General features: G+C 37.6%; 1 protein-coding gene across 1 annotated transcript in view; it reads right to left on the bottom strand.

Annotated features, from left to right (window-relative positions):
- The window catches only part of prkcha (protein kinase C, eta, a), a 32,970-nt gene that overhangs the window by 17,664 nt on the left and 564 nt on the right, over positions 1-14,742 (bottom strand). Inside the window, exons 2-3 of the mRNA XM_066678702.1 lie at positions 12,319-12,689; positions 376-439 (exon numbers count right to left, since the gene is read on the bottom strand). Coding sequence (XP_066534799.1) covers positions 376-439; positions 12,319-12,669 — 415 coding nt within the window. The 5' untranslated portion in view covers positions 12,670-12,689. The remainder of the gene's footprint in view (positions 1-375; positions 440-12,318; positions 12,690-14,742) is intronic.

Raw genomic sequence — 14,742 nt, 5'->3', positions numbered from 1 at the left:
ACACTAGCATTTCAGCCAGTTGTGATGAATACACATTATTAACAACAGCGAGAATATAGTTAAAAAAAAATATGGAATTAAATTCTGTAGACGATTATTCTCAGTTTCAGAGGAAGCTGGGTTTCTTGTAATGCTGGAACAATTTCAGGAAGCTTATTTCTGGTAAACTCTAAGTTTGGATGGTTTTTGGTTTTAGTATTTGACTAAGTGGGTCATGAAGTTGGTTTTGGTTTTGGTTTTGTTCAAATTTGAGCAATTTTCTCAGTTTCTAGATTTCCAGGTTTTTTTTTAATGCATTCCAAGTTTTCAAGGTTTCTAGGGAACCCTGACTCTTCTAAATGAATTATTCAGAGTGTGTGCATGTGTTTCTCTTACCCTCTGTAAAAGATCCATTGAGAGTGATCACAATGTATACTTTGCCCTCTGGTTCTAGATCAACCTGATAAACACAAACAAACAAACAAGGTTCACTGTAACACATACAGTTTTACTTTGTACAACACACAAACACACACCCCACACACTCACACAAGCCACCATTAGGACTAAAGCTGGATGAATGAACCACAATGGTCTGAAATTGAAAAAAAAAAAAAAAAAAAAAACACTCTTCCATTAAAGTTATATTATTTGATATACGTGTTTTACTTGACTGATATATCAACAGGTCAAAAAACTTGTGCGTGTGTTTGTGTGTATACGTATATGACACAGAGTAACAGTCGAACAAAAGCCGTGGCTGATCAGTGCAGGCATGTATGAATGTTTGCACGTACACACAGAAAACACACACAAGTGTTTAGGCTAATAGCGATAAGCCTTGTTTAACTCTAGCCTTTTAAACCAAATAACCACTCGTTAAAGATCTCAGTCTACAGAAGTGATGTGTGGTGGTATGTAACAGACACTGAACACGTCTGGAAATATCACATTTGTAATAAAATGGGGTAGGACTGCGTATAAGTAATAACGCTCACTTTAATGTGGTGCTAAACGTAGCAGAGTCCTGTTTATAGAGCAACACCGATCATCCGAAAACACAGGAAACACCGCAGAACAAACAGCATCAGCACAGTGTGCACTTGCGTTTGTGTGTCACACAATGCTGTATGAAGATGTAGGACTGGTTAAACTACTTTTTATAAACACAGAGAGAGAATGAGAGAGAGAGAGAGAGAGAGAGAGAGAGAGAGAGAGAACAAAAAGCAAAGAGAGAGATAAGAGAGAAGATATAAAAAGAAAGGAGGCAAGTGTATGAAACAGAGCATGAGCATAGCATGAGGACAGGAGATAGAACAAAAGAAAAAAAAGACAAAGAAAAGCAATATCAAGATAGCGCAGGTGAGAAATGAAGAAAGAGATAGAATAAGAGTGAAAGACAGAGAGAGAGAGAGCGAGCGAATAGATAAAATGTGAACTGTGCAATTATTTGTCATTGTACAACGTACAACGAAATGTATGTTCCGCATTTAACCCATCTGTGGTAGTGAACACACACACACACAGAGCAGCAGGTAGCCATCCCTGTTGTGGGTTCATTGCCTTCTTCAAGGGCACCTCAGCTGTGGAGAGGAGGACAGTGCCCTCAATTTTCCTGCTGGTCGTGGGAGTTTGAACCAATGACCTTTCAGTATTAAGCTCTCTTCTCTAACCATTAGACCACAGCTGCCCACTCGATGAGCGAGCTAGTGCATGTACTTCAAGAGATATTCAGACTAATTTAATGCTTAGCATGATTAGCATGACTAAGGTGCAATCAATAAGCGTGAGTGAGTGAGTGAGCGAGCGAGTGAGTGAATGTGTGTGTGCTTAAATATTGATAAACGCAAGTCAAAAACTATGAGCAAACGTCCATCTGAGTTTACAACAGATCAGGTGTTTACACTATGATGCCTGAGCAAAAGCACTAACAGAGCTAATGCTAGCGTAACCAAAATCAAACTCTGATAAATAAAAAATTTACTGAAAAGCAGTAGATCAGCCACTATTATGAAAACCTCTGGATTTTTCCATTTTACAGCCCTCATGTCCATTTTAGGAATTGAATTTAATGTTATCACACCCTGTGGTAAACACTACAGCTCAGATTTTTGCTGGTCAAGTATCGTCTAAATCAGGAGTCACCAAGGCTATGTTCACACAACAGGTAAAAGTGGCCCGAAACTGCTGTTCACACAGTGTCTACACACTTTATTAAATTAACTACAGTAAAGGAAATGGTTCTATATAGAACCCTGAACACTTGTTCAGGTCCTTTAACATGATGAAAATGTTCTTTGCATCATGAAAAGTGTTCTTCAGGTTGATTGAGGATGTGCTATATATGGTTCTATATAGCACCTTTCAGAAAAGAGTTCTATATGGTACCAAAAACATTTCCTCTATTGATACGATGTCAAGCTTGACGTAATGAGTAATGTTTCCTCCGTCCCCCGAGTCATATCAACATCAACAATATAAAAGTAATAAAGAACTACTAAGAAAGAAGTTCTCACAACACCAAATTCCAAGAGTTTTATATTCCCATAACTGAGATACATCGTACATTTTTGGTTTCACAACATTTTTAACAAAATGAAAACGCTTTGACCAGGCCATTTCCCCATCCTTCATACCTCAAAGTAAAACATAAATCCTTGGACAGGGACACAGTTGAATTTCCACATATATGGATTGGATTTTAGTACCAAATATTAAAGTGACCGCAATCTGCTTTTAAAATCAGGTTGATTTTGATTTCTGCTGTTTCCACAGCCACACGTGTGCCACATTGTTCAATCCAGACATGGACCTATAACCAATAAAGAATTGGGAAATATTTCATTTTGAACATATTGGTTTTAACTGGTGTAATTTTCCTAGTATTTCCAGTTTAGCGGTCCAGGAAACTGAAAGACCACTCAAGTGCCTTGTACATATTTCATGTGACGCTACTCAGCTATTAGATCTGTGACTCGATTGAATGACACACACAGAGAAGGACTCAAGACACCATTGTTCAAAGGTGAATAAAAATAGCCCACTGAAAGTGTTAAAAGCTTTAGGGCACTGTGGAGGTGACAGTATTGTGTTCAGTGAAAACAGAAACGTCCTAAATAAGGAGAAGGATCACCGCATGAAATATGAATGGGAGATAATGATAATAGATAAAGAGTTAGTGAGGAAATTTTAATATGAAATATATTGAATAGGTTGTTTTCAGTCACGTGGTTCAGACTTTGTGTGAAATACAGATGGAGGACTGGAAAAGAAAAATAGAAGGGAGGAGCCTGTACTGTTTTAACGAAGTGATATTACAAGAGACATGTACAAACAAATACATCTCAACATGTACGAGGTGATTCTTATGTTATGGAGACCAAATTTTTAACTGAACTGTAAGATGAGCTGTTATTGAGGTACTAACACAACTCTCTTCTTCTCCAGACACCACTTGAGAGGACTCACTAAAGTACTACAAGATATACAACTTGTTTTTAGCAGATTGACCTCAGTGACAACGTGTTTCATGATGACTGTTGTTGTTGCTCGGTTAATCCACAGGACACTCAAAGAGAACCACACAACATTCAGCACCACAAAGCCTCTCAACATTAATCTTATATGGTTGTTTACTAAAGGTAACATTAAATTTTAAATCCATTACCAGTGAATACTCAGCACCCACAGAACTGAGCTTATTAAAATATTCACTCCTCATTGACTGCCATGCACCTGCCACACCATTTAAGGTGGAACGGGACACTTGCAAAGTGAGTATTTTGTTGTGTACGGTTCTGGTGATGCCGTGTCTGCGCTGGTGTTAGATTTAAAACTACATCTATAAGTAAAACAGCTACATTTGAACAATAAAAACTTTTTCAATTTTTTATCGGTTGAAATGATTTTGAGTGACCATAAAAATGCATAACACAGGCTTTAATAAAGCATCTCATCAAGATCCCACTGTAAAAATCACTTCCTGCCCTCCATTTGACATCATCTGCAAAGAAACTATTGCAACAGTCATTTGATTTGAAGTCATTAACAAAGAAGTATTTTTTAGTATTATTTAAAAATACTCTTCAGGAAAGTGTGTGTGTTTTTGTCCAATAAAACCTTAATAAAACAGCAGAATAAAGACCAATAAATGATGCCGCTCACTGTCCTATACAGTTCATATATCGCTAGTTTTCTCCTAACAGGGTGGGAAATTATCAGTGTTAGAGTGCTGTAACTTTAAGGGATGTTTATTAATTATATGGAGTGTATATTAGTGTAAAAAAGTCCAGCTGTGTGTCATCCCTGTTGTTACAGTGACAATAGACCTGACATCACATACACAATACACAGCAAATGCGTTCATTCATTATTAAATCGTTAGTTCTGCATTTTGCATAAACAATGCAGAGAGCAATAACACTGCAATACGTATTTTAGTTCCCCTGGAAGTTTAAAACCAAAGCAGAATGAACTGGACTCCTACAATTCCTGCAAGATATCTTTTACCATCAGACCACATTAGAAAGTGTATTTAAAATACAGGAGAATACAAAATTCCACTCCTACTTCACATCTGAACAAATCCTCAGCAGTTTTAGTCCATTCTACCAATTGACACAGGAAACCTATTTAAAGTATATGGGTAATATTATACTATACTGGAGGCTTCTGTGCAATTTCATGTTAAACGTGTTTTCTCCATTTTTCCATATATTTACCGTATATACAATGAACCATAGAATATATTCTGACCATTAAACACAATCATAGCTGAGCAGAATGACACAAAAAAAATGTTTGATAATGCAGACATGTGTAAATTTCCCCTAAAGACACACTCACACCCACACCCCTCTCACACACCCATGCACACAGACACACACACACACACACACACACACAGCTGTGCGTTGGAGGAAGTTTTCCGTGAAGTTGGTTACAATCATCATTCTATTTCATGACTTCAGTCTAAATATAAATACCTACCAACCTTTACCCTTCTAATGGAAATATCTTTATGATGCTGTGTGAAAGGCAAAGTGTTGACTGTGTGTGTGAGTGTGTGTGTGTAGTGATGTTGGACTGAGTTCTGGATATTGTTCACCAATCTAACTCTTCCCCAAGGTATATGATCATCCTCCATCATCCCTTGGAAATCAATTCCTCTGCTCCAGAGCCCTATAACTGTAGAGCTTTATGCCCCCTCTAGGCCATGGTTGTTGCTGGGCAGATTCAAATGAAGCTGCTCCAAATATTTAATTCTACTGGTCAATGTATTTATATAGAGATATACAAACTGGGTGTGTGCAAATTAGCATCTGTATCAAAACGGCTACAGGTTAAATTAGTGGAAATCACACACTAAATGGGACTGCAAATACATTTAGGACACAGGGTTTATATATTTTCTCAGTAGTAAAGCATGAGGAATTTTAGCAAACCAAGAAAAACAAACCTGAAATGAAAATTAGTGTAACTCTGTGTTTACTGGTCTCTCTGTTCACAAGAGCAAATTTCACTAGCAACTTTCACCCTGAAGCATGCTGGGACAAAGAAACGGAGATAAACTTGTTGGTTGTGTGTGTGTGTGTGTACATTCCCTGCAGTTTAACTGGTGTCAGTTGGTCTTGTCTCTGCCCTCAGGTCTCTAGAGTGATTTACTTTTCACTAAGTGCCTTAGCTCTCTCAGTGAATTAACCCTTCACAGCCCCAGGGCAGTTTCTGTTGCAAATTACTGTGGTTAGATTAATGCAGATCCAACATCAGGATGTTGTGAGTCTGATGCCACAGCTATTTGCAAATCCAGGACACCATAATCATCTTCTCTTTGTAGTATTAACATTAAAATGTCAGTAAAAGTTCAGTCAAGAGTCTTCATTTTAAGACGATATTACGTTCAAAACTTTACAATTCAACATTTTTAGTGTTTGACCCATGGATTAAAAATGTTTTATAAATGTATAAAGATAAACATACATTTATTAAAATATAAGAGTACCACAAAATCCATACTCAAGCTCTTCTCCATTCACTGTGATGCGCTATTTTGTTTCTGCTCTGTATTAACATAGCTGTTAGGTCCAATTCTGTTAATACGGTCTATTTTGGTCTGTAGAGAGAAAGCTTAAAAGCTGCTGTGTGTTTGTGTGCGTGTTCAGGCTGCTGTGGTTTGTGGTCAGGCAAATCGCTGAAAAAATGAAGTGAACTTAACAAACAGTTACAGCACACAAGGTCCAGCACAGTACTTTAGCTTTGAGTTTAGACGCAAACTTTGTGTCAACTTAGAAAATCTTAGCAAAATAAACCGTAAAAAATTGTAAAAAGATATACTGGCCTTGTGTGGCTATGAAACATGCAGAATAACTGTAGCTTAGCTACGGAAAGCATTAAGTAGCCAAGTCACAGCAATGAGTTAAGTGTAAATATTAAAATGGGTTTTTTGCATTACTAGCTGACAAACTGAAGCAATTAGCAACCAGATAGCTTTGTGGATGCTATTGCTTTGTGCACATAGGCAGAGAGAGAGAGAGAGAGAGTGAGAGAGAGAAAGGCAGAGAGAGAGAGAGAGAGAGAGAGAGAGAGAGAGAGAGAGAGAGAGAGAGAGAGAGCGAGAGCGAGAGAATGCTAACACCTCTTGAAGTCGTGTTAAGAGTGTCGGACATTCTGAATATGCGCTGTCAACTGTCACAGAAATGAGTAGAGAAGTCATGATGTGAGCTAGGGTCCTAATTTGGCTGCTGAGGTGACAACTGGCACTTCCTGTATTTCACCTAGTGATTCACACTCAGTTACCAATGAGAAACACAAGCAGAGCCCACAGCACACAGTTCCGTTTTAATGTCCAGTCTGAAGTCCAGTGTTCACGACCGAATGAAGCAATGTATATAATATACATCCTAAAAGTCCGTTTTTAAAATGGTAGAATTATAAGAACACTACTATTTTCATTGTATTTATAATTTTAGGTTTAAAACGGTGTGAAGCACAATTACATCTCGAAATCACAACGAAACATAAAAAGCTAAACTCTGCTTAGATGGAAAACTCATTTCATTTACGTTACTCTAAATCTTAAGCAGAAATATCTTAACAATACAGATATTTCCTGCATTTTACACATGCTTTAAACTTATTAATATTCACAGCCATCTACTGTAATTTAACAGTAATATATTGGAAAGTTTCTACTAAACACACTGTCATTCATTTTAGCCAGAAATACATCAGTATCTAGTTCTCAGATTAATACTAAGAAGCTTCGCAGGTTTTAAACCACACATATTTTTAATCACAAAAATATTTATATTTGTTTTCACCTGAAAATACTCTGGAAAGTACTGTTTGAACGTGTCCCAGAATATTAATTAAATATATTTAGTAGGTTGAGCGTGGTGAGAAAGCAGTTGTTACGTTAGTCTGATGAAAGACAAATACACAGATTTTCTGCATTACAACATTTCTGCATGAGATATTAAATAGATTGAGAGTGGTTTGTTTTGCTGTGAAATTATCTGTTCTACAGAAACATACGAAGTTCAGTTCAGTGTTGGTGAATGGAACCAGACGTTCTAATATAAAAGCTCATCACAGGCTGTGTTTTCATAAGCACTTCATGTAATGCAACCATTTCCGAGGAAAGAGACACTCCTTTAGAAATGTCTTCTAAAGCAGGTTTTGGATCCTTATTCAGGGCAGAGATGTAAATAGAGGACTCTTTCAGACAAAATACAATATCTCACTACTTTTCATCATCATCATCATCATCATCATTCTTTAGAAAGCTCAGGTGTAAGTTATAGAAGGGGTTTCTGACCTGCCTTTGCCAAATCTGATGTTACTGTTGTGCTTGCTGGAAAATTTTCATGTGAACCACTGGGCTGCCCTCTAAATAATCAGCATTTAAACATAACTAAACTAACTGCTTCCCTTTACTGTTTTCTGAGAAAATGGTGGCCCACTGATGGAAGATTGTTTGCTGGATTCTCCTGCGGCCCAGACCAGACCAGACCAGCTGCTCACCTTATTATTATATATGTAGCATAATGACACTTCATTGGTGATCATTTAAAATTCAATCTATAGTTTGATCAGAGGAGGATGGGTCCCCTTTGTGAGTCTTGGTTCCTCCCAAGGTTTCTTCCTCCAGCCTCGAGGGAGTTTTTCCTTGCCACTGTCGCCTTCGGCTTGCTCGCACTGGGCTTTGATTTAAATGTTCTGTTCTAAAACTGTGAAGCTGCTTTGTGATTTGATTTGATATTTATGAACAGTGAACTCCTCCATCAAGGAAACTCAAATATAAACCAGTAAATGTAAAAAAACCCATATAAATCTTTACCATTGACAACAATTAAACAAAAGCAAATATTCCTAAAACCTGACCCAGTTGAGGGAAGGGCTAATGCCACATACAGACCTCAAAATGCATCTGAAAAGAGCTGTCAGCATCAGAACATATCTAAACATATCTTATAAAAATGTGGTCGCTGAGAGAAATTGACTTGAGAATGATTTTGAGGAAGTGAAGCTCACTATTTTATTGAATCTCAGGCCATTTGTGCAACACGATACACTTTTCGTACTCTCGCCGAGTCAACATTAATGTACGTGGGAGAGTCTTAACAAATTTACACTTTTAGATTTCACTGCACGACAGCTGCCCATGAGTCTGAGGTCACTATCGCCAATGCCAAGTCTTTCAGAGTGTCAAGCCCTTCAGCACTGGGCTGTTAAGCAGTGGAACTGTGTTATCAGGGCTCCGTCCAGTACTTCTGGGATGATTTGTGGTGGGGTCCATAACTAATCATCCAACGTAAGCCCTGACCTCGCTAATGCTCCTGTCTAAATGGCGGAATGCCATCAAATAAATCTGCGGTGATTAATCTCAGTCCAATAGCTCTGGAAAGAGTTGGAGTGGTGTTTGTTTTCCTTATTTAAAGAACCAATATCAGTAAAGAATTCACTAATGTTTATGTGGCTGTCGTCAAATCCTTCAGCAAAGTCTTCCAGGGTTATGGTCACAGAGACTTCACTGCAGTGAAACTGAAACTGCTACATGCTGGACCTGCTGAAACACTCTGTGACCTAGTGGTTTTTAAAGTCATTGAAATACTTTTTGGGTGACGCTACTTTTACTTCTGTTTTTAAATGAACTTCAACTCACAAACAGTGTTTAACGTGCATGTTCTTATTATTTAGACACTGAAAATGACAATACTAACCCTTACGCTAGTCTCATGCACGTGTCTACAGGGACGTCCAACGTTTATGAGAATATTCATCTGCAGTTTCTACCATGTATCACCACTGCGCTTCAGTTCACAGCATAATTACTAAGTGATCTACAAAATGTGTAGCTATATCTTCATAAAATCTTCAAAAGCAAGCATAAAAGGGTTAATATCTTCACGTTCCTCTCACAGCTGATTTAACTAATTGGCTATTTGTCAAGCAGAAAAAAGGAAAGACCCTGTTTACACTGCATTAATAATTTCGATCACAGTTATCAGATCATAGTGGTCAGATCATCATCCAATCAAGACAGGGCATTTACACTTGACCTTTTCAAACACAGTTTCTTCAAACAGATCTGGTTTCGATTTCCTACACTCTTCCATGACTGGGAATAACTGGAAAATGAGGCTGGAGCTACACCAATGTCAAACTGAATGGGGATGAGCAACACAGGGAGATTCAATCACAATGTTAGCTTTGGATGAGGAACTTCAGCTTCTCATCACAAACAAATTAAGTGCCGTAGAAAGCTTCTAACAATGGATTAAATTAAAAATATCTAAAAATACTACATTGCTCATGCCTTTAACTACGCTTCAAGTAGAAAACAATGTATTAAACAGCGTATTTATTTTAAAACATTATATTAAGATGAGGTCATAAATTCTTCACATACTTCATCACTAAAACCTTCAAACATATTCGAACTAGACGTGAAGTAATAGAAGCAGCTGTGTGAAAGTAAACAGTGTGTGTGTTTGTCTGCCTGTCTGTGTGTGTGTGTGTGTGTGTGACAGAGAGCGAGCGCTCACCTGCTGAGGGGTGTGTATTTACTCAGTAGAATCAGCATTTAAAAGTATGTAAACATGCTGTGATACGCATGGCCTCTCCAGCACAGCGTGAAATATAATAAACAGCAGTCACACAAAACACACCCTTTAAAACATCTATTAAAATCAGTTTAGACGCAACCTACACTTCACATCAGTATTTGACTAGGTATTAATTAATTCCAGAAGAGCAGAATGTACACAAAGCTTATCCTTCCTCCCTTAAATTGTATTAATTTACTGCATTTTGTAACTAAACAGAAACTAAACCAGAATCATTACATGTCTTTGGTTAATCTACGTTGTCTCAGCAGATGTACTGGCATAATTCCCGCTTTGTTTACCATCTCTAAAGGCACTTTATATAGAATCTATATGAAAAGCTACAGCAGGGGTCTCAAAAATAGTGCAGCCTGCACAGGGGTCATATCTACTGCATGAGACATCTTCATATAATGTTTTGTTATTATTTGTGACATTTTGGATTTAATTCTAATTTAGTTACATATTCTTCAAAAAGGGTTGGAAAAATTAATTCACAAAAATATAATATTCAGGAAAAATAAGTTAAATTTTTTTCAGAACCTTAGGTGACTTCTTGACGCTCACTTTCCAGTCACACATTAAGTTAATCAGTAAATCTACATTTTACCATCTGCGTAATTATTGTATGATTACACCATATGCTTAGTGATAGTGATACTAAAATGTTAATTAATGCCTGCATCTTATTTACTATTGTAACTCACTTTTATGCTCTACCATTTAAACTGATCTCCAGTACATCCAAAGTTCAGCAGCTAGGGCTCATACTTTCACCAAGTGTAGAGCACATATCACTTTAGTTCTTTAACGATTGCCTTAGCTACCCGCTGAGTCAAGGATTAAGTACAGAACTGCTCTTCTAACTTTTAAGGCTTTACATGATCTGACTCCCACATATCTCTTTGATCTTAAGTCATATCTCAAGTCTTAGATCTTCTAACTCTAGACTTCTTACTGTGCCCTATTTTAGACTTTCTGCTACAGGTGGCAGACCTTTCAGCGCTGCTGGCCCCCACATTTCTGAACTCTCATCCTCTTCTTCTTCGTAACTGTTCAACCCTGTCTCACTTCAAATTTCTGCTCAAGACCTCTCTTTTCTTCTTTGTGTTTATATAATTTTCCCCCTCTCTATGATTGTAAAGCATCATTGGGTTTGGGACAAGGCCCTATATAAGTTGAACTTATAATAAATATTTTATAAAATTTTATCTTGAATTGTACAGTCTGATCGGGACTGGAACGCTTGTATTAAAGCTGAAAGTTTAATTGTGTTTGTGCCATTGTGTCATTAAATTCAGCTCCTAAAGCAGACCAATCAGTGACATCCAAACACAGCCTGGGTACATAACCACAACTAAAGAGTCTGTCACCATTTTCAGTGTTCAAAATCAAAGCCAGATCTTCATGGCCTTCTTTTTATTATAAAAAGGACTGAAGCTTAATTTATAGAAAATAACAGCAACAAAAATACCAATCGAACAGGGGCCTTTCTAGATTACTTGTTGTACTCAGGGAACACACAGAATTGAGAGGGGCACAACTGTACCCACCTACTCACCAATCAGTTGTAGGGGCATAATTGTGCATCTATTAATTGGTTTAACACTAAATTGGTCCAAAATGTATATTAATTCGTTAATTTTGTTTGTGTGCACTTCCTTAAAGAGAAAAGAAACTGTACATTTCTCCCGAGTGTTTGAGCATGTTTTATCAATCCCTTTCCCCTGCTAGTTAGCATAAATAAAGCCGTATGTAACAGATGCCATTTCTAGTTTAACTAATGCCTTTCCTTTAGTTGTTTAATATGTATTTTGGTAGGTTATACAGTTATAAGTGGCTATAACAAAAAATCATGTAGCCATGAGCTATCATTACCTTTGCATAAAACAATCCCCAAAATAAACGCTGGGGCATTAGGTGAAATGTAGTGCCTATGATGAATTTGCGTGGTATGTCCTGTAGTTCTGCCATTGATTGATCAAATGCATTCTTTTGGTATAATTATAATCAATCAAGCAAAATAAAAGTTTGCAACACACTAGCAACCACCTGGAACACTATATCATCCATCAGACAAACCAAAATCATCACCTTACATCACTTCAACAACCATCTGGGATACCAGAGCAACACCCTAGCAATCACCTAATGCACCACAGTAACCACCTGGCAAATTTTAGTAACCACATGGGAAGTGCTTATTCACACCAAGAGCACAAGCTCCACTCACCCATCCCTCGAATGTCTCCTCGGTGCTGGTGGGCTCCATCAGGTCCTGGAAGCGAATGGTGCAGTTTGCAATGAACTGATCGTATCCAATAGGAGCATCGTGGAACACAGCGAGCTCGAGCGTGGCACTGGTGCTGACACACGCGTCAAACTCTTCATTGTACGTTGGCGAGCTTGTGCGGTGTTTGGTGCGGGTTTGGCCCACACGGTACTCATCCACCTTCACCACGATGTAAGGGTCCAGTGCCTGTACCGCTTTCCCGAAAAGCGCTGCATGACGTGTGGCAGCACTTGTGGGCTGCAGGTGCACAGCCTCACCAATTCGGAGATGCATGGAGCCGGAGAAACGCATTGCACAGGATGCTGATGAGCCTGATAACAACAACAAAAAACTATTGATACTGGCACGAGTATGTATTTATTAATAGTAATGCACACACTTCCTATACTAATATTAATCTGGTAAAAAGCAATTCACAATGAATATCACTCATACTTTTACTAATGAACTTGTTATTATTACTATGGTCACAATATTCATAATATACTACTGATACAGACACCAATGTACTAGTAATAACTGCTGATACTAATACTAATGTTCTAATATATGTGAGATAATACAAATACATGACTGCTGATACTAACGCTACTGCCATAGTATGGTTGATACACACTTCTGCTGATACTAATGTGAATTTGCCGTACCAATAATTCTGATAATGCAGTAGTTAATGCACTAGAAATTTTTCTAGTACTAATGCTATGCAACTGATACATTGACTAATGTAGTCCTGCTGTTACTAATACTATAGGTCTGATGCATTAGTAACACTAACTAATACTGTTTTGCTGCAGAGGCTAATGCTAACATTTTACTACAGCTGATTCCAATACTACTGCACTAGTGCTACTGACACTAATATTAATACCGAAGTACTGCTAATGGTAATACACTGTAGTATTGCTGATACTAAGGCACAAATACTGCTGATAATAAAACTAATGCTATAGTATCACTGACACCAAAACTAGTACTGTTGTTTTTAATGTACTAGCAGAGCTGATACTAATACTAATGCTGCAGTAATGCTGACACTAACATTGTAATTTCACTGATATTAAGGTAGAAGTAATGCTGCTATTAATAAACTAGTACTGCTGATACTAACAGTAATGCTGTAGTATTTCTGATACGAATGCTAACACTCTACACTAAACTATCACTGGATTGGAACTCTACACTTTATCCATTTTATCAGCCTCTCTGACCATACAGGAGTACTTTATACTTCTACAGTTACAGAGGTTGTCCACCTGTTTCTCTGCATACATTTGGCCATTTGACCCTACTCTTCAATGGTAAGGACGCCCACAAGACCATCACAGAGCAGGTATGATTTGGGTAGTAGAGCATTCTCAGCGCTGTAGTGACACAGACGTTGTGGTGATGTGTTAGTGCCAGTTGTGTCAGTACAGCTGGATCAAACACAAAGTTTTTAAAGCCCTCAGTTTCACTGCTGCACTGAGAATTGTCCACCAACCAAAAATATCCAGCCAATAACATCCTGTGGGCAGCGCCCTGTGTCCAATTATGAAGGACCCAAGGATGACCAACACAAACTGTGCAGCAATAAATGACCTCCTGTCTCTACATGACTTTACATCTATAAGGAGGACCAACGAGGAAGGTGTGTCTAACAGAGAGGACAGTGAGTGGACATTGTTTAATTTTTGTGTGTCTGATCTAACTGTACCAGTGCAACACGCACAAACTCACCACCACCATATAAGTGTCAATGCAGCTCTGAGTACTGATCCATCTAATCCCAATCCAGTGATCATTCCGTGTAGAACCGACTGATTCAGGTACTAATACACTACTAACACTAACACTCTATCCCTGCCAATGCTATCATTACTGATACTAATAATAAAGTTGGAGTATTGTTGACACTAAAGCACTACTGCTGATACTAAGAATGTAGTGTAGCAGTACAAGTGCTGCTTGCACTTATATTAATGCTGCTGTATTTCTGATACTTATACACTACTAATTCTAATACACTAGTACTACTGATACTAATACTCTAGTACCCTTAATAGGTATACTAGTACTGCTGACATTAATCACTATTACAACTTATACTAATACTAACACTGTAATGTTTCTGATACTAAGGCACAAGAACTGCTGACACTAATAAACAAATTAAATATTATTAATGCTGTAGTATTTCTGATAATAATCAGAATAATAATAAACTGATACTGCTAATACAAATACTTATGCTGTAGTATTTGTGATACTAATGCTCTAGTACTGCTGATATTAGTATACTGTACTGTTTTTATATTAATTAGATTAAACTAATAAAGTAATACTGCTGATAACAACACAAATGCCATAGTATTGATTCTTATA

This window comes from Hoplias malabaricus, chromosome 8, assembly GCF_029633855.1.
Source record: "Hoplias malabaricus isolate fHopMal1 chromosome 8, fHopMal1.hap1, whole genome shotgun sequence".
Lineage (NCBI taxonomy): Eukaryota > Metazoa > Chordata > Actinopteri > Characiformes > Erythrinidae > Hoplias > Hoplias malabaricus.
Note: the sequence above shows the minus strand (reverse complement) of the source record. Positions and strands in the feature narration are given on the sequence as shown.